Source organism: Dendrobates tinctorius, unplaced genomic scaffold (assembly GCF_039654945.1).
Source record: "Dendrobates tinctorius isolate UK_male_01 unplaced genomic scaffold, ASM3965494v1 ptg000065l, whole genome shotgun sequence".
In the NCBI taxonomy this organism is placed as follows: Eukaryota; Metazoa; Chordata; class Amphibia; order Anura; family Dendrobatidae; genus Dendrobates; species Dendrobates tinctorius.
Window position 1 is genome coordinate 23689266 of NW_027361733.1, and position 23346 is coordinate 23712611.

The 23346-nt window shown below is 45.4% G+C and overlaps 1 protein-coding gene across 3 annotated transcripts in view; it reads left to right on the forward strand.

Moving 5' to 3' along the window:
* The window catches only part of CUNH20orf96 (chromosome unknown C20orf96 homolog), a 39428-nt gene extending 16347 nt beyond the window's left edge, over nt 1-23081 (forward strand). For all 3 annotated transcript variants that reach the window (XM_073580732.1, XM_073580734.1, XM_073580733.1), the window contains 5 exons: nt 4409-4566; nt 5851-5952; nt 21827-21913; nt 22219-22337; nt 22873-23081. In XM_073580732.1, the coding sequence (XP_073436833.1) occupies nt 4409-4566; nt 5851-5952; nt 21827-21913; nt 22219-22337; nt 22873-22933 (527 nt within the window). In that variant the 3' untranslated portion in view covers nt 22934-23081. The remainder of the gene's footprint in view (nt 1-4408; nt 4567-5850; nt 5953-21826; nt 21914-22218; nt 22338-22872) is intronic.
* The last annotated feature ends 265 nt before the right edge of the window (nt 23082-23346 follow it).

Here is a 23346-nt window from a genome sequence, read left to right on the forward strand (position 1 = left end):
CATGTACATAATGTGCAGCACAGATTCATCTCCACTCCGACCCCACAGCACCGGTCACTACTGAGCATGTACATAAAGTGCAGCACAGATTCATCTCCACTCTGACCCCACAGCACCGGTCACTACTGAGCATGTACATAAAGTGCAGCACAGATTCATCTCCACTCCGACCCCACAGCAGCGGTCACTACTGGGCATGTACATAAAGTGCAGCACAGATTCATCTCCACTCCGACCCCACAGCACCAGTCACTACTGAGCATGTACATAAAGTGCAGCACAGATTCATCTCCATTATGACCCCACAGCACCAGTCACTACTGAGCATGTACATAATGTGCAGCACAGATTCATCTCCACTCCGACCCCACAGCACCGGTCACTACTGAGCATGTACATAAAGTGCAGCACAGATTCATCTCCACTCCGACCCCACAGCACCGGTCACTACTGAGCATGTACATAAAGTGCAGCACAGATTCATCTCCACTCTGACCCCACAGCAGCGGTCACTACTGGGCATGTACATAAAGTGCAGCACAGATTCATCTCCACTCCGACCCCACAGCACCGGTCACTACTGAGCATGTACATAAAGTGCAGCACAGATTCATCTCCACTCCGACCCCACAGCACCAGTCACTACTGAGCATGTACATAAAGTGCAGCACAGATTCATTTTCACTCTGACCCCACAGCATCGGTCACTACTGAGCATGTACATAAAGTGCAGCACAGATTCATCTCCATTATGACCCCACAGCACCAGTCACTGCTGAGCATGTACATAAAGTGCAGCACAGATTCATCTCCACTCCGACCCCACAGTATCGGTCACTACTGAGCATGTACATAAAGTGCAGCACAGATTCATCTTCACTCTGACCCCACAGCATCGGTCACTACTGAGCATGTACATAAAGTGCAGCACAGATTCATCTCCACTCCGACCCCACAGTATCGGTCACTACTGAGCATGTACATAAAGTGCAGCACAGATTCATCTTCACTCTGACCCCACAGCACCGGTCACTACTGAGCATGTACATAAAGTGCAGCACAGATTCATCTCCACTCCGACCCCACAGTATCGGTCACTACTGAGCATGTACATAAAGTGCAGCACAGATTCATCTTCACTCTGACCCCACAGCATCGGTTACTACTGAGCATGTACATAATGTGCAGCACAGATTCATCTCCACTCCGACCCCACAGCACCGGTCACTACTGAGCATGTACATAAAGTGCAGCACAGATTCATCTTCACTCTGACCCCACAGCATCGGTTACTACTGAGCATGTACATAATGTGCAGCACAGATTCATCTCCACTCCGACCCCACAGCACCGGTCACTACTGAGCATGTACATAAAGTGCAGCACAGATTCATCTCCACTCCGACCCCACAGCACCGGTCACTACTGAGCATGTACATAAAGTGCAGCATAGATTCATCTCCACTCCGACCCCACAGCACCGGTCACTACTGAGCATGTACATAAAGTGCAGCACAGATTCATCTCCATTATGACCCCACAGCACCGGTCACTACTGAGCATGTACATAAATTGCAGCACAGATTCATCTCCACTCCGACCCCACAGCACCGGACACTACTGAGCATGTACATAAAGTGCAGCATAGATTCATCTCCATTATGACCCCACAGCACTGGTCACTACTGAGCATGTACATAAAGTGCAGCACAGATTCATCTCCATTATGACCCCACAGCACCGGTCACTACTGAGCATGTACATAAAGTGCAGCACAGATTCATCTCCACTCCGACCCCACAGCAGCGGTCACTACTGGGCATGTACATAAAGTGCAGCACAGATTCATCTCCACTCCGACCCCACAGCACCGGTCACTACTGAGCATGTACATAAAGTGCAGCACAGATTCTTCTCCACTCCGACCCCACAGCACCAGTCACTACTGAGCATGTACATAAAGTGCAGCACAGATTCATCTTCACTCTGACCCCACAGCACCGGTCACTACTGAGCATGTACATAAAGTGCAGCACAGATTCATCTTCACTCTGACCCCACAGCATCGGTCACTACTGAGCATGTACATAAAGTGCAGCACAGATTCATCTCCATTATGACCCCACAGCACCAGTCACTACTGAGCATGTACATAAAGTGCAGCACAGATTCATCTCCACTCCGACCCCACAGTATCGGTCACTACTGAGCATGTACATAAAGTGCAGCACAGATTCATCTTCACTCTGACCCCACAGCACCGGTCACTACTGAGCATGTACATAAAGTGCAGCACAGATTCATCTCCACTCCGACCCCACAGTATCGGTCACTACTGAGCATGTACATAAAGTGCAGCACAGATTCATCTTCACTCTGACCCCACAGCACCGGTCACTACTGAGCATGTACATAAAGTGCAGCACAGATTCATCTCCACTCCGACCCCACAGCACCGGTCACTACTGAGCATGTACATAAAGTGCAGCATAGATTTATCTCCACTCCGACCCCACAGCACCGGTCACTACTGAGCATGTACATAAAGTGCAGCACAGATTCATCTCCATTATGACCCCACAGCACCAGTCACTACTGAGCATGTACATAAAGTGCAGCACAGATTCATCTCCACTCCGACCCCACAGTATCGGTCACTACTGAGCATGTACATAAAGTGCAGCACAGATTCATCTTCACTCTGACCCCACAGCACCGGTCACTACTGAGCATGTACATAAAGTGCAGCACAGATTCATCTCCACTCCGACCCCACAGCACCGGTCACTACTGAGCATGTACATAAAGTGCAGCATAGATTCATCTCCACTCCGACCCCACAGCACCGGTCACTACTGAGCATGTACATAAAGTGCAGCACAGATTCATCTCCACTCTGACCCCACAGCACCGGTCACTACTGAGCATGTACATAAATTGCAGCACAGATTCATCTCCACTCCGACCCCACAGCACCGTACACTACTGAACATGTACATAAAGTGCAGCACAGATTCATCTCCATTATGACCCCACAGCACCGGTCACTACTGAGCATGTACATAAATTGCAGCACAGATTCATCTCAACTAAAAGCCGAGATCCTTAGATCAGGAATAGAAGAGACATTTATAGGACATTTCATCAACTTCCCAAATACTTATAAAACAATTTACGGCACATCCCACACTGAACTACTGTACCCAATTTATTATACATTTTAGGAATCGGACTCAGTCCATTTTATACCGACTGTGACTCCACCAAAATGGACACCAACTCCGACTCCACAGCCATGAAATTCCATCTTGAATAGAGCATGTGCCTTATCCATTGTCCATGTGGCTGTTGGAAATAGTCGAGTGCTGAACTCCACTCTCTCCGGCAGTCCAACAAATAATTAAAAGGAATCTGTCAGCAGGTGTTTGTTACCTCATCTGAGAGCAGCCTGATGTAGGCAAAGAGAAGATGAATCCAACGATGTATCACTTACATTACTGGGTGAAAACAATCAGCTTTTAGATTTAACGTGCAACAGAGCTGAGAAAGCTGCCCCCACCCACACTAGGCTCTGTGTATACCATGTCCATAGACAGTGAGCTGCTTATCACAGGAGGGGGTGTGTTGGACCAGGGCTCACAGAAGTAGCTAATCACAGCAATGAAAATCTCCTGGTGCTAAAACAATCATTGTAAAAAAACAAAACCTCTGAGCTTGATAAGAGATGCATCACTGAAATCTGTGTTTTAACCCCTACCTCATGCTGTCATCAGCTTACACAGCAATAACTTGCTGACATATTCCCTTTAATAGAGCAGATATTGAGCATACACACCTCTACTCCGTGCAGCCCAGGCCTGCAGTATCACGCTCTAGTAGAGATGAAATCTCAGACTCTCTAGGGGTCCCCGTGGTCCGACACTCTGCGATCAGCAAGTTATTCCCTATCCTGAGGATAGGAAATAATTTGGGAATAACCCTTTAATATCTATTCTTCAACATTTAACTACACATCCAGGTGTTCTTAAGTGGACACAACCTATATTCTGTCTTCTTTCCATTTGCACTTTACACTAATAGTAATAAAATCATTATGTTTTTGCAGTGCCACTACAGGCAGCATATTCCCTACCGTTCTTTCCCACGTTTCCTTACCACACCATTTATTGCCAATTGATCAGTAGGAAAATGTTGCATTTTTCATGCCTTTTGTTGCATTTGGGCATTTCTACTTGTATTTATCCAACATGTTGTATGTAGGAATTTTTTCCTAGGTGGCTTTCTATAAACTTGTTCATAGGATTAAAAAAAACAACCCATGAAATTCACTTTTTTTTCTACCAGTAACAAAAGGCTGACAAAAACAGTATAAAAGTAGCCTTAAGAAATGAAATTCTGTTTTCTTCAGTATTACGTCGTCAGCTGCTGAATTGTGAAGAAAAGATTCAGGAAGCCCAGAAAGATCTTCAACAACTGCGAGATTACCGAGACCGGGGCCATTCAATCAAAACCCTTCAGGCTGCAGAGCTGGAGAGACAGATACGTCTATTATGTGATCTGCATCAGGTGAGAAGCATTAGGTTTAATGTTCAGCTATTCGACCTCACCATGTGATTTTTACTGTAGTTGTCAGACCCCCCACTTAGGCCGGGGTCACACTTACGAGAAACTCTCACGAGTCTCGCGTCTCAATACCCGGCACTGCCGCCGCACACTCCGGTCCCGAGTATTTCTCGCAAGTGTGACCCCAGCCTAACTGCATGCATCGGTCTGCTCTGCTCTGCAGTGATGAATCAGTTGAACAGACCACTGCCTATATAATTATTATTTATTATTATAGCGCCATTTATTCCATGGCGCTTTACATGTGAGAGGGGTATACATAATAAATAAAAGTACAGTAATCTTAAACAATACAAGTCACGACAGGACCCTGCCCGCGAGGGCTCACAATCTACAAGGGATAGGTGAGGATACAGTAGGCGAGGGTAGAGGTGGTCGTGCAGCAGTTTAGTGGATCAGTGGTTACTGCAGGTTGCAGGCTTGTCGGAAGAGGTAGGTCTTCAGGTGGTAGAGAGTTCCAGAGTAGGGGGATGCGTGGGAGAAATCTTGTTTGCGATTGTGGGAAGAGGAGATAAGAGGGGGTAGAGAAGAGATCTTGTGAGGATCGGATGTTGCGTGCAGGTAAGTACCGGGAGATGAGGTCACAGATGTATGGAGGACTCAGGTTGTGGATGGCTTTGTATGTCATGGTTAGGGTTTTGAACTGGAGTCTTTGGGTAATGAGGAGCCAGTGCAGGGATTGACAGAGGGGAGAGGCCAGGGAATAGCGGGGGTACAGGTGGATTAGTCGGGCTGCAGAGTTTAGAATAGATTGGAGGGATGCGAGAGTGTTAAAGGGGAGGCCACAGAGCAGGAGGTTGCAGTAGTCAAGGCATGAGATGATAAGAGCATGGACTAGGGGTTTTGCAGATTCTTGGTTGAGGAATTTACGGATCCGTGAAATATTTTTGAGTTGAAGTCGGCAGGAAGTGGAAAGGGCTTGGATATGTGGTTTGGGGGATTTGGGAGATATAATGGGGGATTCTAACTTCACAAAGAAATACTCTAAGATAAATTGTGACGTATGGCCACATGCAAATGTTGTAGTCTGTCATTGACTGCAGTGCTTATGTGTCGATATGACACCTCGTTACCGTAGGCCAGGTTACAAAGAAAATGAAAGCAAACCTTGCCATTGGAGGGCCCACAGCATATGGATAAGATTTCTTAAAATGTCACCCATTATGGATTTTCTGCTGCTTTAAGCATTTGTGCTTTACGACTTCTGGCATTCATGTCCTTCACAAGGATCAGGCGACTGATGTGGAAGCGCTGGCTCAGACAGAGATTGAAAAGTTGTTGGAAAGTCATCAGAAAGTGAAGGACGGTGTTCTCCAGGTTGTAGTAGAGGTGAGTGATGCCAAGGTTTTTATTTCATAGTGACTCATCTGATACAGTCACCAGACTACAGTGCAATGTGCTCAATCCATTGCTCATATATAGGGATATCTGTTACATAAGCCTCTCTGGATGGAGGAGAGAAGACCTGGAACATGGGTAGTATTGCTGTAGAGTGACCCCACACTCCATGAGTCCAGTCATGTTATTCATAATGTAGAAAAAAACTGAATTTGACAGCTGCAGAAGATACAATAATAGTAATAGTGGTAGTACTTAATGCTCCAGTATATACCATTTTTGGAACTGACATGTGACAAATATATAATTGGCCATAGGGTGGAAGAAAGGATATTAATAATCAGCAAATAATTGGGAATTTATCTTTAAAAATTATCACAGTGCAGACCCTTATACACATACACAGTCATTGCTCCCTTCTAACTGGTTAATTTTAAAGCCCCAGTCCTGGGATTGATGGGGTCCCAGTAGTCCGACCCCCAGCAATTGTGGATAGTTGATAGTTGATAACTTGCCAAATTGGATTATATATATATATATATATATATATATACAGTATATACACACACACTATATTAAAAAAAAACTTCCTTCTCACCCCTCAATGGAGGTGGCCTTTGTTGTCCTTTCTCATTCTCGCGTCCTCTATCAGAGGCCTGGGAGTTTGAGGGTTCTGCGCAGGATCTTAGTTGTTCCCAGTATTGCGCTTTTCTGGACAGAGAGCTCAGATGTTGCTCCTGAGATCTGTTGTAGCCATTTTCCCAACATAAGGGTCACTGCTCCACCACTGGAATCACTGTTGCCTTCACCTTCCACATTTTCTCCAGGTCTCCTTTGAGGCCCTGGTATTTCTCCAGCTTCTCATATTCCTTCTTCCTGATGTTGCTGACTTGGCACTGACACATCTATTATCATTGCTGTCTTCTTATCCTTGTCTATTATGACAATGCCTGGATGGTTAGCTGTTGTGAGTTCATTTTCCCCTTCACTACTGAGGCCCGAGGAACTCCCTCTTCTGGTAAAGAAAGGTAGTGAGCCTGATTATCAAACACCTGAGTCTGATGATGATGACTGGCTGAGTGGAGTTACTGACTGGATATAAGGCTGCCGACGCCCTTCTGCCCTGCGGGTGATTTCTCTGTGGGATCCTTGGAGACCAGTCTGAATTCCTGCTCCTCTAAAGCTAAGTTTTCTGCTCGGCATTTTGCATTTGTGCTTAGACTTTGTTTTGCTTTGTTTTTCTGGATTTCTGCCATTCCCTGCTGGGGTGTGCTGAATTCCTTTAGCTCTGTCTTCTGAAAATACCTGAGTGCTGATTTAGTTTTTGAAGCCTAGCTGCTTCAGGGTCTTTTTCATATCAGCTTGTTGGCTTATGTCTTTGATAGGGTTTTGGCAGATTGCAGACAGCAACCTTCCTTTCCTGTTCTGTTTAGCTAGCTTGGGCCCCATCGTTTGCTCAGCCTAACTTTCTATCTGTGTGAGTGTTTTTTCATCTTGCTTCACCGTCATTATATGTTGGGGGCTGCCTTTTACTTTGGGGTCTGCTCTGGGGCAGTTTAGATTTCCTTTTCTGTCTTTAGGCTATTTGGCGCTCCGGCTGTGATCGAGGGGTCTAGGGCATCGTAGGAACCCCCCACGGCTACTGCTAGTTGTGTTGATAGGTTCAGGGGTCTGCAATCTGATAGCTGCCAACTTCTCTGGTTTTCTGGACGTAGCTTCTATTTTTGTGTCTGCCTCCTACGGTGACTCAATCATAACAGAATCACCCGCCATACCGCAGATCCTAGGGTACTCAATAGCAGGAAAGAATTGTAAAAAAAAAAAAAAAAAAGTGTATATTTTTTCCTCTATATCTCTGAGGCCGTAGGGGGAATTTTTTTTTTCTCTCAATGGAGATAAAGCAATTGTCTGATCGTGTGGAGCAGCTCGCTGTGGAAGTGCGGGGAATTTCCGCCTACCTTGCTCATTCACATGCTGCTGAACCAAAGATTCCTACATCTGATGTATTTTTTGGGGATCGGTCTAAATTTTTGAATTTCAAAAATAATTGTAAATTATTTTTTGCCTTGAAGCCTAACTCGTCAGGGAGCTCCGCGCAGCAGGTTAAAATTGTCATCTCTTTGCTGCATGGCGATCCCCAGGATTGGGCGTTTTCTTTGAAACCAGATGATCCTATTCTGACTAATGTGAACGCATTTTTTCAGGCCTTGGGGTTGTTGTATGACGAACCTAATGCCATTGATCAGGCTGAAAAGACCCTGCTGGCATTGAACCAGGGTCGTGATTCTGCAGAATTGTACTGTCAAAAATTCCGAAAGTGGGCAGTACTTACTACCTGGAATGATAATGCCTTGGCTGCTCTCTTTCGGAAGGGGTTGTCAGAAGCCGTAAAAGATACTATGGTGGGATTTCCTGTTCCCCCTGGTCTTGACGATTCTATGTCATTAGCCATTCAGGTTGATCGGCGTTTGCGCGAATGCAAAGCTGCACGAGAGGTGTTGCCACCTGTTGAACAAATGTCTGAACCTATGCAATGTGATAGAGTTTTTTCCAGAGAGCAGCGTCAGGAGTTCAGAAGGCGTAATAAGTTGTGTTTTTTCTGTGGAGATGCCTCGCATATTATTTCTGTCTGTCCTAAACGAGAGAAACGCTTTGCACACACGTTTTCTGTTGGTGGTGTTCAACCTAAGTTTCTTCTGGCTATTACTCTGATCTGCTCCCTGTCCACATTTTCCGCCAAGGCTTTTGTGGATTCGGGAGCAGCCCTAAACCTAATGGACTTGGATTTTGCTAAACGTTGTGGATTTCCGATGACACCTCTGCAGACGCCTATCCCTTTGAGGGGGATTGATGCTACTCCTTTGGCTAAAAATAAACCTCAGTTTTGGACCCAGGTGGTAATGCGGGTCGCCCCAGACCATCAAGAAAATTGCAGATTTTTGGTGTTGCATAATCTGCATGATACTATTGTTCTGGGGTTTCCCTGGTTACAAATTCATAATCCAGTTTTGGATTGGAAATCTGTGTCTGTGGTGAGTTGGGGTTGTCGGTGTGCCTTTAGTGAGGCTCCGGTGTTTTCCACCTCTCCTCAGTCGCATGATGTTCCTGATTATTTGGCGGACTTTTATGATGTATTTAGTGAGAATGAGTCTGCGTCTCTGCCTCCTCATAGGAGTTATGACTGTGCAATTGAACTGAGCCCGGGGTGTAAATTTCCCAAGGGTCGGCTCTTCAATCTATCTGTACCCGAGCACGAGGCTATGCGATCCTATATTAAGGAGGCGTTGGAGAAGGGTCATATTAGACCATCCTCGTCACCCTTAGGTGCCGGTTTGTTTTTTTTTGTAGCCAAAAAGGATGGATCATTAAGACCTTGTATTGATTATCGTGCCCTCAACAAAATTACTGTTAAATATCAGTATCCGTTGACTGATTTGACTAACAAGGGTGCTGATGTGTTAAATTGGTCTCCGGAGGCTGTTTCTTCCTTTCAGGAGCTGAAGCGAAGATTCACCTCCGCCCCGGTTTTGCGGCAACCTGATGTCTCACTTCCGTTCCAGGTAGAGGTGGATGCTTCTGAGATTGGTGCAGGAGCTGTTTTGTCCCAAAAAGATCCTGTAACATCTAAAATGAATCCCTGTGCTTTCTTTTCCCGAAAGTTCTCTCCATCTGAACGTAACTATGATGTGGGGAATCGGGAACTGTTGGCCATGAAATGGGCATTTGAGGAGTGGAGACATTGGTTGGAGGGAGCTAAGCATCAAGTCGTGGTCCTCACTGACCACAAGAATTTGATTTACCTAGAGTCGGCTAAGCGCTTGAACCCTAGACAGGCTAGGTGGGCCTTGTTTTTTACACGTTTTGATTTTGTGGTTTCTTTTCTTCCTGGAACTAAGAATGTCAAGGCAGACGCCCTCTCTAGGAGCTTCTTTGCTGATTCTCCTGTGGTGACCAAGCCTGCTACCATCTTAGGCGAAGGGGTAGTTCTTTCTGCCATCTCGCCCGATTTGAGACGTGCTCTGGAAGAGTTCCAGGAGGACAAACCTGAGCGTTGTCCCAGTGGAAAGTTGTATGTTCCTGACCAGTGGAAGAAGAGAGTGATGTCTGAAGTTCATTGCTCTGCTTTGGCTGGTCATCCAGGTATTTTTGGTACTAGAGATCTGGTGAGTCGGTCTTTTTGGTGGCCCTCCTTGTCTCGTGATGTCAGGAATTTTGTGCAGTCCTGTGGGACGTGCTCCCGGTCTAAATCGTGTTCTCGCTCTAGTGGGTTGTTGATGCCTTTGCCTGTCCCCAAGAGGCCATGGACCCATATTTCAATGGATTTCATCTCTGATATGCCTGTCTCTCAAAGGATGACTGTTATTTGGGTGATTTGTGATAGGTTCTCTAAGATGGCTCATCTTGTACCACTCCCTAAGTTGCCGTCTTCCTCTGAGTTGGTGCCCCTGTTTTTACAACAGGTGGTTCGCTTGCACGGGATTCCTGAGAACATTGTATCTGACAGAGGCGTCCAGTTTGTGTCTAGATTTTGGAGAACTTTCTGTTCCAAGCTGGGAATTCAGTTGTCCTTCTCCTCTGCTTTTCACCCTCAGACCAATGGGCAGACAGAGAGAACAAACCAGACCTTGGAGTCATATTTGAGATGTTTTATTTCTGCTGATCAGGATGATTGGGTTTCATTTTTGCCCTTGGCCGAATTTGCTTTAAATAATAGAGCTAGTTCTGCCACTTTGATGTCACCTTTTTTTTTGTAACTTTGGGTTTCATCCTCGATTTTCTTCAGGGCAGGTGGAGCCCTCTGCCTGCCCAGGTGTTGACACTGTGGTGGAGAGAATGCACCAGATCTGGGACCAAGTGGTGGATAAGTTATCTCTCTCCCAGGAAAAGGCCCAGCGGTTTTCCAACCGACATAGGACCATTGGTCCCCAGTTTAAGGTTGGTGATATGGTGTGGTTATCATCAAAAAATATTGCTATGAAGGTGGCTTCTCCTAAGTTTAAGCCTAGATTTATTGGACCTTACAAGATTTTGGAGATTATTAATCCGGTCTCTTTTCGTTTGGCTCTTCCTGTCACATTTAAAATCCATAATGTGTTCCATAAATCTTTGTTGAAGAGGTTTGTTGAACCTGTTGTTCCGGGGGTGGCACCTCCAGACCCTGTATTGGTTGAAGGTAACATGGAATATGAGGTAGAGAAAGTACTGGATTCCCGTCTGGCTAGACGGAGACTCCAGTATTTGGTTAAGTGGAAGGGTTATGGTCAGGAGGATAATTCCTGGGTCTCTGCCTCTGATATTCATGCCAAAAGATTGGTGCGTGCCTTTCATCGGGCTCACCCTGATCGCCCTGGTGGCGTGGTTGAGGGTTCGGTGACCCCTCCTCAAGGGGGAGGTACTGTTGTGAGTTCATTTTCCCCTTCACTACTGAGGCCCGAGGAAATCCCTCTTCTGGTAAAGAAAGGTAGTGAGCCTGATTATCAAACACCTGAGTCTGATGATGATGACTGGCTGAGTGGAGTTACTGACTGGATATAAGGCTGCCGACGCCCTTCTGCCCTGCGGGTGATTTCTCTGTGGGATCCTTGGAGACCAGTCTGAATTCCTGCTCCTCTAAAGCTAAGTTTTCTGCTCGGCCTTTTGCATTTGTGCTTAGACTTTGTTTTGCTTTGTTTTTCTGGATTTCTGCCATTCCCTGCTGGGGTGTGCTGAATTCCTTTAGTTCTGTCTTCTGAAAATACCTGAGTGCTGATTTAGTTTTTGAAGCCTAGCTGCTTCAGGGTCTTTTTCATATCAGCTTGTTGGCTTATGTCTTTGATAGGGTTTTGGCAGATTGCAGACAGCAACCTTCCTTTCCTGTTCTGTTTAGCTAGCTTGGGCCCCATCGTTTGCTCAGCCTATCTTTCTATCTGTGTGAGTGTTTTTTCATCTTGCTTCACCGTCATTATATGTTGGGGGCTGCCTTTTACTTTGGGGTCTGCTCTGGGGCAGTTTAGATTTCCTTTTCTGTCTTTAGGCTATTTGGCGCTCCGGCTGTGATCGAGGGGTCTAGGGCATCGTAGGAACCCCCCACGGCTACTGCTAGTTGTGTTGATAGGTTCAGGGGTCTGCAATCTGATAGCTGCCAACTTCTCTGGTTTTCTGGACGTAGCTTCTATTTTTGTGTCTGCCTCCTACGGTGACTCAATCATAACAGTTAGCCAACACCTGCTTACCTGTCTGGATCTTGAAGTCCCACAGAATTTTAGCCCTTTCATTTTCCACCACTTTGTCTGGGGTCTCCCACCTGGACTTAGCCCATATGCTGTGCAGATGTTCCTGTATACAATTCCTGCTACTTGGTTGTGGCGTTCGGTATATGCTGTACCTGCTTGCATTTTGCATCCTGACACTATGTGTTGGATGGTTTCTGAGGTTTTTTTGCATAGTCTGCACCTTGGTTCTTGTCTTGTGTGGTAGATTCCTGCTTCTATATATCTGGTACTTAGTGCTTGCTCTTGTGCCGCTATGATTAGTGCCTCTGTGCTGTCTCGGAGTCCAGCTTTCTCCAGCCATTGTTAGGACTTCTTCATGTCAGCCACGTCCATTATCTGTCGATGGTACATCCCATGCAGTGACTTGTCTTGCCATGGTGTTTCATGTTCCTTTTCTTCCTTCCACATCCATTATTGTTGTTGCCTTAGGTTTTCTCTCAACACATCATCTTCTGGCGCCATTCTTCTGATGTATTCCTGGATATTTCTTGTTTCATCCATAATGGTGGCTTGGATGCTTATCAAGCCTCGCCCACCCTCCTTTCTGTTGGTATACACTCTTTTCGTGCTAGACTTAGGGTGGAGACCTCCATGCATTGTGAGGAGCTTTCGTGTCTTCACATCTGCAGCTTCCATCTCTTCTTTTGGCCAGCGCACAATGCAAGCAGGGTATCTGATAAGTGACAAAAGGGGAGAAGCCAGCGCTGCTTATGGTCAGAACGCAATACATAAAGCGCATATGCCTGGGCCTGTATCACCCTTCATCTGTGGTGCTGGTTCGGCAGTGTGGAGGTTAAACCTGAAATGTCTATGTCCGGACCTGGTCAACCTTTATCTGCTCTCGCCTTTTCTGGCTCCATGGGAGTGATTCAGAAATGCTTCAGGTACAGTTTGCATTTAATGTGGTCTTGCTTTTAATATATTTAGGAGGCTGTAATGGCACAGCAAATATAAAAATCATAGAGTAGTACTGCCCCATATGAGAATGCCGCGGGGTGGCACAAATAATTGACCAATTTTTTGCTAAATGTCTAATTTTGAAATACAGTTGGAAATCAATATGTGCATATGCACTTTATGTATTGCGTTCTGACCACAAGCAGTGCTGGCTTCTCCCCTTTTTTTATCTGATAACTGGCAGGGCATATGTATTGATGGCACAGATTTTATTCTTCCCATTGAGCTGGCTCTTCAGGACCTGTCTTGCCCTTTGATGGCATTTGGATGTTGCCGCTTTCCTTGGCACCTCATCATGGTTACCGTATCCCTGTGGGATGCTGAGGTACTTGTAGCATGTCTGTACATCTGCTATGTGCCCTGCTGGTAATTCCACTCCATCGGTCTTAACTACCTTGCCTCTCTTAATTACCAACCGGCCACACTTCTCCAGTCCGAAGTACATCCCGATGTCTTCACTGTAGATCCTTATCAGGTGGATCAGTGAATCGATGTCTATATATAATGTAGGTAAAATAATTAATAAAATGAAAATTAATTATGTAAAAATAATATAATTGATTTTGTGGATTTTTTTTAAGATTCTGCCTCTCACAATTGAAGTGTACCTATGATAAAAATAACAGATCTCTCCATTGTTTGTAGGTGGGAAAACTTGCAAAAGCGGCAGCGTTTCAAATACCATATATACTCGCGTATAAGCCGACCCGTGTATAAGTCGACCCCCTAATTTTGCCACAAAAAACTGGGAAAACTTATTGACTCATGTATAAGACGAGGGTGGAAGCCATAGACTATGCCCCCATATGCTTCTCCATAGTTTATACCCCCATATGCTGCTCCATAGGATATGTCCCCATATGCTGCTCCATAGAATATGCCCACATATGCTGCTCCATAGTTTATGCCCCCATATGCTGCTCCATAGAATATGCCCCATATGCAGCTCCATAGATTATGCCCCCATACACTTCTCCATAGTTTATACCCCCATATGCTGCTCCATAGATTATGCCCCCATATGCTTCTCCATAGTTTATGCCCCCATATGCTTCTCCATAGTTTATGCCCCCCATATGCTGCCCCATAGACTATGCCCCCATATGCTGCTCCATAGAATATGCCCCCATATGCTGCCCCATAGACTATGCCCCCATATGCTGCTCCATAGACTATGCCCCCATAAGCTGCTCCATAGAATATGCCCCATATGCTGATGCAAAAAAAAAAAGCCCATACCTCTCCTGGGTCCATCGCCGCTGTCTGCCGCTTCTTGTCAGTGACTGTTCAGCCAGCAGAGGGGCGGCGCGCACTAACCACGTCACCGCGCCCCCTGCTGCCTAAACGTCACTGACACAGGATGCAGCAGAGACAGCGGTGAGCAGCGATGGACCGGGGGACAGGTGAATATCGCTATACTCACCCATCCTGCCGCGGTCTCTGCAGCCTCACTTCTCCACTGTTTCCCTTCCTGTCTTCAGCGGTCACGTGGTACCGCTCATTACACTCATGAATATGCGCATATTCATGAGTGGTAATGAGCGGTACCACGTGACCTCTGAAGACAGGAAGGGAGAGACAGTGGAGAAGCAAGGCTGCAGAGACCGCGGCAGGACAGGTAAGTATGATCTCTGACACCCCCGCCGACCCCTCCCCCACCGACCCCCAGGTATATGACCCATGTATAAGCCGAGAGGGGGACTTTCAGCCCAAAAAAATGGGCTGAAAATCTTGGCTTATACACACGAGGATATACGGTACTTATTTTCCCCACTGTATATGCAATATAGACATATATATATAAAGGCAGTCTACACACCCCTGTTTTTTGTCATATAGAAGAATCATTTCAGAACTTTTTCCACCTTTAAAGGGACTCTGTCACCCCTTTTTTGAGATATCATATAATGATCTCATTCAATTGTGTGTCACATAAGGATTCTCTTAGTACTTTTGCTTCCCCGTGACCCCGCACCTTTCATCCATACTGTAAATACCTTTTTTATATCGGTTCAGATGTATGTAAACTGCCACGTTCCGGTCTGCTGGGCGGGGCTTATTCAACTGCTCCCCCCCCTCCCTGTCTTGCTCTGCACAAGAAGAAATGCGTAGAGCAAAACGGAGGGGGGAGCAAGTGAATAAGCCCCACCCAGCGGACCGGACCGTGGCAGTTTACATACCTTTTTTTTATATCAGTTCAGATGTATTTATGCATGAAAGGTGCGGGGTCAGGGGGAAGCAAAAGTACTAAGAGAATCCTTATGTAACACACAATTGAATGATATCATTATATGATATCTCAAAAAAGGGGTGACAGATTCCCTTTAATGTCGCCCATAATCTGTACAAATCAATTAAGAAACAAACTGAAATCTAAAATATTGTGTTTGCACAAATATGCATACCCTTGAACTATTTTTTTTTTTAAATACCCTTTTAATTTTTGATACCATTCAGTTTTTTGGGTAGGCGTGTATCAGCATGACACATCTAAAATTGGTAATCTTTGTCCACTCCTTATTAAAGTAGCTCCAAATCTGTCAGATTTATAAGGGCGTCTCCAGTGTACAGTGCCCTCTTCAGGTCACGCACAGGCTTTCTATTGGATTCAGGTCTGGGCCCTGGCGGGGCCATTCCAAAACTTTGATCTTCTATTGAAGCCATTCTTTTGTTGATTTGGAGATATGCTTAGAGTCGTTGTGTTCAAAGGTGAAATTCCTCTTTATATGAATGAGAACTCTTCATAATTCCCTTCATCTTGACTACAGCGCCAGTATCCATGGCGGAAAAAATGTCCCAAAACATAATGTTGCCTCCACCATGCTTCAATGTGAGTATGGTGTTATTTTGGGGATGCGCAGTGCTGGCTTTGTGCCAAACATACCTGTTATCACTGCTGGTCTGGTGAGGAAAGTCTCTAGGAGTGTACCCTCTGGACCGTGGCACCGAGGGACCCCGGGCGAGCAGCCAGGTGGAGCCGACCCCTATACAGGGATTGTTAGGAGCAGGCCCAGGGGTTCGGATACCACGATAGCCGGTACCGAGAGGGGCGGCTCAGAATGGACTGGAGTAGGAGCACGAGACTGTGGAAGATCGGACCAAAGTAGGATTGCAGGGTCGAGCCACGGATAGCAGGAACACTGGAGACAGGACTGGAGTAGGACTGCAGGACTGGAGCATAGACAGCCGGAGGGAGAAGGAACACTGGAGACAGGACTGGAGTAGGACTGTAGCAAGAACCATGGAGTACAGGACTGCGAGACTGCAGCAGGTACCACGGAGTACAGGACTGCGAGACTGCAGCAGATACCATGGAGTACAGGACTGCGAGACTGCAGCAGGTACCACGGAGTACTGGACTGCGAGACAGCAGCAGGAACCACGGAGTACTGGACTGCGAGACAGCAGCAGGAACCACGGAGTACAGGACTGCGAGACTGCGGCAGGAACCACGGAGTACTGGACTGTGAGACTGCGGCAGGAACCAGGGAGTACAGGACTGCGAGACCGCGGCAGGAACCACGGAGTACTGGACTGTGAGGCTGCAGCAGGAACACGAGGAAGCAGGGCCCAGTGTGCTAGCAAACGCAGTGATCAGGCACCTCCCTCAAAGGAGGGCGGCCTGATATGCCCCTGTCTGATCGGCCATTGGTCCGGTGGTGCTTCCGGGTCAGGGCACCGCCGGAGCACAAATGACAGAAGGGAGGCGCGGCCTATGGCGCATGCGCATTGCATGCAGAGACGCCGTCGGCCGCGGACCTGTCAGAAGGGACCACCGTGGCTGTCGGACGGTGGAGGGCTGCGGCGCGGGAGCTTAGGCCGAGTGAGTATATAGTGACGGCGTGACAATACCACTTGAATTTATGGACAAAAAGTTCAGTCTTGGTTTCATGAGACCATAAGGCTACATTCACCGCGAGAATGCCGAAATTCCATTCCGCGAGAAATTCGCATTTTAAATTCCCGCAATTTTCCCGCGGAAAAACTAGTGATTTGCAAGCGTAATTAGCTTGCAGAATGCTAGCGTTTTCCAAGCAATCTGGAGCATCACTTGGAGAACTGATTGACAGGTTGGTCACACTCGTCAAACATAGTCTTTGACTAGTGTGACCAACTTTTTACTATTGAGGCTGCCTATGCGGCATCAGTAGTAAAAGATAAAATGTAAAAAATAATAAAAAAAATAAAAAATATTGTTATTCTCACCTTCCGGCGTCCCGCGCAGCCTTCCCGCCTCTCTCCATGCTCCCGGTCCCAGTAATCCTTTGCGCGAATGACCGCGAGACGTCGCGCTCCTGCGACGTTATTGCGAATGACCGCGAGACGTTGCGCTCCCGCGAGATCGCGACGTCATTGCGGTCATTCTCGCAAAGGATTACTGGGACTGGGAGCGTGGAGAGAGGCGGGAAGGCTGCGCGGGACGCCGGAAGGTGGGAATAACAATATTTTTTATTTTAAATTCTATTTTTTTACAGGGATATGGTACCCAGAGCCCGGAGGACAGTCTCCTCCGGACCGTGGGTACCATCCGCAAATGTTCTGCTTACTTTTCGCATGGTGTGCACAGCCACATGGGGAAAGTAAGCAGAACAATGCATTCCTATGTGGGCGGAATCGCCGCGATTCCACTAAATTAATGAGCATGCTGCGTTTTTTACTGCGAAGTGATTCCGCCGCGGAAAAAAACGCAGCATTAACACAGCATTGCGGAATCCCATAGGATTGCATGGGATGCTTATTTTTCGCATTTTTTCCCTGCAAAATCGCATGTTTAAAACCGCCGCGAAAACACCGCGACGTGTGAACTCAGCCTAACACGTTTTCCCACATGCTTTTGGCAAACCTGATGTAGGTTTTGGCAAAACATATCCGGGCTTGGATGTTTTTGTTAGTAAAAAAAACTCTTCCATCTTGCCTCCTTACCCCACAGACAAGACATATAAAGAATACTGGAGGTTGTTGTCACATGCAGTGCACAATCAGTACTTGCCAGAAATTCCTGCAGCTTCTGTAATGTTACTGTAGGCCTCTTGGCAGCCTGCTGGACCAATTTCCTTCTTGTCTTTTCATTAATTTTTGAGGGACGTCCAGTGTATGTAATGTCACTGTAGTGACAAACCTAAACCACTTCTTGATGACCGTCTTCACAGTGCTCCATGGTAAATCTAATGCTTTGGAAAGGTTTTGTACCCTTCTCCTGACTGATAACTTTAATCAATGAGATCCCTTTGCTGTGTTGTAATTTGTTTATGGACCATGTCTTTGATGTAAAATGCAACTAAGAAAATGTCAGAAAGTTTTTCTTAGAACAGCAAAACTTTATATAGGCGTTATTGGTTAATCAGACTCTCTGTAAATAATGCTGTGTACTAACTACTTTGTAACACGAAACGCGCGTTTCGGAATGGAAATTCCTGACGATTTATTTGGGAGATATTAGTCTTTTTACCTTTTATGCCGGCCTATTTGATATAGATATTTTAGAATTTATTGTATTTATATTAATTATTTGCTATAAGGCAGTAAATACAGGCACTGTGTTTTGGGTATTTCCCCATTGCCATTGTTCATATTGTTTGCATATTAATAAAAATATTTTGTATCATATACCTACTCTGTCTGTTTGTATGAGTACTTTTGGTGTTTTTGGTCTTTTTGGGTGGTTTCCACCTCTGTGACCACTGGTGATAGATAAAATTCACTATATCACTATTATTGATTTATATATTATATTATTTTTATTTTCATTTAGTGCTCTTATATATTGGTTAATATGTAACACGAGTGTCACTCATGCTGCAGACGTCCATATCCCTCCAGGGAACTTTCAGGCTCTGGCAGCCATTACACACAGTCACACACCGGCTGTTAGCCAGGAGACAATCCTGCGCACGGGACCTTCCGCTCTGGACCATCCAGGTCCCTGCATTCACCACTTTGTGACTCACCCCAGCCACATTATATCGTTCATAGCCACGCCCACTGGGTCACATGACTCTGACCTCATCACAGGTCCTTCAGGCATTTTCACACTCTTTACAACCGTGCTTTAAACACATCCCCTGGGTGGGTTTGTAGGTAACCAGGCCCCCCAACTCTCTAGTTACCTGGAGACTTCTCCCTCTCATATTAAGTCAGCATCTCAGCAAAGACCTTGCTGATCACACATACATAAGTCTCCATCTCAAAGCCACCCACTTTGAGATACCTAACGGCCATTCAACATTCTGCCATTCATCCTTTCTCCTGGGACCTGCACACAGCGCCCCCTAGCGGACACAGTGGTTACTACACCACAATATCCATAATTATATGCGGGTGACATTTAAGGTGGAAGAAGTTCTAAAGTGAATTTTCTTGATATGCTTTATTTTACTCGGCAAAAACCTGGCATTTTAACCGGGGTGTGTAGACTTTTCATATCCAATGTATATACATATACTCCTACATCAGTGCAGCTTGACACATCTCTTGAGCCAGGGGGATATGGACGGACCCTAGCGTTGTGTAGGCAGTGTATACACTATTATAGTATGTGTCGTGCTTGATTCCGAAATATCGGGGGCTCAGTGATTGATTTCTAGAAAGGCCGAGTAGTAAAAGCACCGGAGTTCCCGACACGACAGGAAAGACTCTGTTGTCGCTGCTATCAGGGGATCTCCTCTGTTCCCGGAGCTATGTCTGGCATGCACCATACTGGGTCCATGCTGAGTCTGTTCTTTAAGCTGCATTCTTCCCTCGTGTAAATCTTCCAGAAACACTCCAAAAAAGGAGCCAAATCGTTTCTCCCAATTGGTCAGTAAAGTTTACCGCCGTTCACAGAAGCGCCATTGCCATTTGCACTGCAGTACCAACTGAGACCCCCTAGGGGCGAGATTGCAGCACCACGCAGTTGGTGAAAATAAAAAGTTCTCAGCTATATAGATAGATACATGGGAGGTGAATACATGGAAACAACATACACATTATTAGAACTATTTCCATACAATCCAGCGGTTCCCCAGTTATGGGCATTTCATCGTGATCTCTTACATGATTATCGCTATGATACTAAAAATGTACCTCCGAATGTAGCTGTATATACATAAATAAATACAGCTCCTCTACTCCAGGCCGGAGGGGGGGTCATCACTTTTCATAAATTGCTATATAGGGCACAGGCCGGAGTGTCTGCTCATATGCAACTTCTCAGCCAGTAATGTGACAAATAAGTAATCCTACATGGTCAGTATACGTGGAAATGCTCTCCGCCAAGCAGTGACGGTGTGTGGGGAAACAATATATAAAGGTGACCCCAAGCATTGTATTGCTGGACACTACATACCATGATGGGTCCTTATTATACATTTACCAGTTTGCAGAGGGGATTTTACAGATTACGTCTCAACATAATCTTCATATATTGTTGAGTAACTTTACAAACACTTTCAATGACTTTTCCTGTTCTGATCTTGGGTTACATCACGTATTATTCTTTATTGTATCCAGAGCTGCACTCATAATTCTGCTGAATTCAGGGTTGCCCACCATTCTTTTTTTTTAACGGCCTAGCATGGTGAAAAATAAAAAAAAATAATGTGTACTCCTGTACCAATCGCCTGCCGCTCCTCTCCTAGTGTTGCTCGGGTGCCTGGCCTGAATCTGTACTTCTTCTGTCAGTGACGATGGGCACGTGACTGCTGTAACCACGAACTGCAATGGTGACCAAGTGACATGTCTACATGGCTAGTAAAAGATAAGAAACTAGCAGGGAGCCGGGCAGCGCTGTGAGAGGTGGGATCAGTTAGTGGTTAGCACTGCAGCCTTGCAGCGCTGGGGTCCTGGGTTCAAATCCCACCAAGGACAACATCTGCAAGGAGATTGTATGTTCTCCCCATGTTCAGCGTACTACGCCCGTAGTACGCCAAAGCAAGTCTATGGGTGCACAAAAAATGCGGATTACACACGGAATACACGTGTGACTTGCGAGAAATACGCACCCGGTGTCTTTTAGCAAAGCCGGCAATTCAGTGCACGATACAGTAAACTCACACTGACAGGTTTAATAAAGAAACGAAAGAATAGATGTAGACACATAGAATACATACATATATATATATATATATATATATATGCATTCTATGTGTCTATATCTATTCTTTGGTTTCTGTTAGAAACCCTGTCATAGGGCTCCATTATATGTCCATTTTGCAAGCCTGCGAGAAAATCTCGCCATACGGATGCTGACATACGCAAAATACGCGACCACACCTTGATTACGGATGACATACGGAGCACTATTTAGGGGTCTGTCATCCGTATTACGCATGTAAAATACGGAGCGTATTTTGCGCAGGTTAGTGTGACTCCAGCCTTATAGTAAGTAGCTTCTGCTTCTTCAGTGTCTGGTCACCAAATCTTACCTTGATTTCCTTGCAACTCCTGCTTGTTCAGTGTCTGGTCAGCAAATGTTATCTTGATCTCATTGCAACTCCTGCTTGTTCAGTGTCTGGTCAGTAAATGTTATCTTGATCTCATTGTTACTCCTGCTTGTTCAGTGTCTGGTCAGTAAATGTTATCTTGATCTCATTGTTACTCCTGCTTGTTCAGTGTCTGGTCAGTATATTTTCTCCTGATTTGCACATTAGAAACTATTCTCTAACATTTTTTGTTCCCAGCAACATCTGGAGTCTCTACCTCTGTCAATGAAGAGGATGTGTCATCAGAACCAGGAGATGAGGAGTGAAATTAAAGCGTATCATCAGGTGACTGTCTCGCTCATGATAATTGGTGTCATCTGATCACTGTGTTACGGTTCGATGGTTTATTTAACATAAGACAAGAAATGTTGGACAACACTGATTATGGTGCAAACATTTAATGCTTACGGCGAACAAAATGTCTGGAGTCCTCCCATCCAGCTTCACATGCCAATAATGATATGCAAAATCCATTTGATCTTATTTATTATCTTTGGGTTCAAATCTAAGAAAAGTTTGTTTTTTTTCCTTTTGAAGAGGAGTTACTCTTTTTTATCTTCAACTTTACCTCTATCAATCTCTTCCCTCAGATGATTACGGGGCTTCAGGAAGACATTAAGCAGCTGCTGGAAACTGGAGAATCTCTTCGTAAGACGTGGAACGAGGAGACGAACAGACTGTGCAGAGAACTCCTGCTTAATAGGCCCAAGTGAGTGCACTGTATGCATTAGATCAATTCACACATACAATTTTTTGTGCGGTCTTTTTCATGCATTTTTTGTGCAAAAGGAGTGGATACAACAAGAAAAAATAAAAAGATGACTTATGCCCTCTAAAAAATGCATGAAAACTGTATGTTTGATCTCTGCCTATCTCATAGGAGAAACGGAGGAACTGTATATGGGCGTGGAGTGCAGTGAATATTCATGTCTCTTTAGCAACGGGCTCAGGAGTTACCCGCAGCCGCCGGCTCCAGCCTCCTGTGACCCGCTGCTCCGCCAAAACTGCTCTCCCACCTCCCCACTACAGCCAGAGTCCATACGTCTGGACTATAAAACGCACCCCCCATTTTCCTCCTCATTTTGAGAGGAAAAAAAGTGCATCTTATAGTTCGAAAAATTCGGTAATTTTTCAACTTTGGCGTAGAAAAAAGGATAACTTGCATGATGACTTTATTGTGTCGTTCTAATGCTAGATCCATTTATAAAGCAAATATTGATTAACCTCCTCTCACTTTCCTGTAGGTGTCCAGCTGATGAAGATGTGGTACTGGAGATTCCCCTGAACCAGCCCATGTATATCTAGTGCCTGGTGCAGGACACAATCTGTAAAATTAAATCCCTTACATCCGTCTCTCACAGTTACTTCTTAGACTTTGGGTAAATTCACACAAGCATATAAAAAAAATGTCTGATTTTCATCCAGAAAAAAAACTGACAATTTTTCATCTTTATTGTGCGTATGGCATTCGTTTTTATAAATCAGCGGTTATGAAAATGTACAAGACGAAAAACAATTTCCTACGTTAAAGGATTGCAATGTATGTCAATCCTTATGGGATTTTTTTTTGCTTTTTGTGCACCCATAGTCTTGAATGGGTAAGTCTCATCCGAAATACAGAGCAGACTAGTGCCTGCTGCGATTATTTCAAGTGGACATTCAGTCTGTGAAAAAAAATGGCCATCTTATCAGCCCTACTGAATAACATTAGTCCGAGT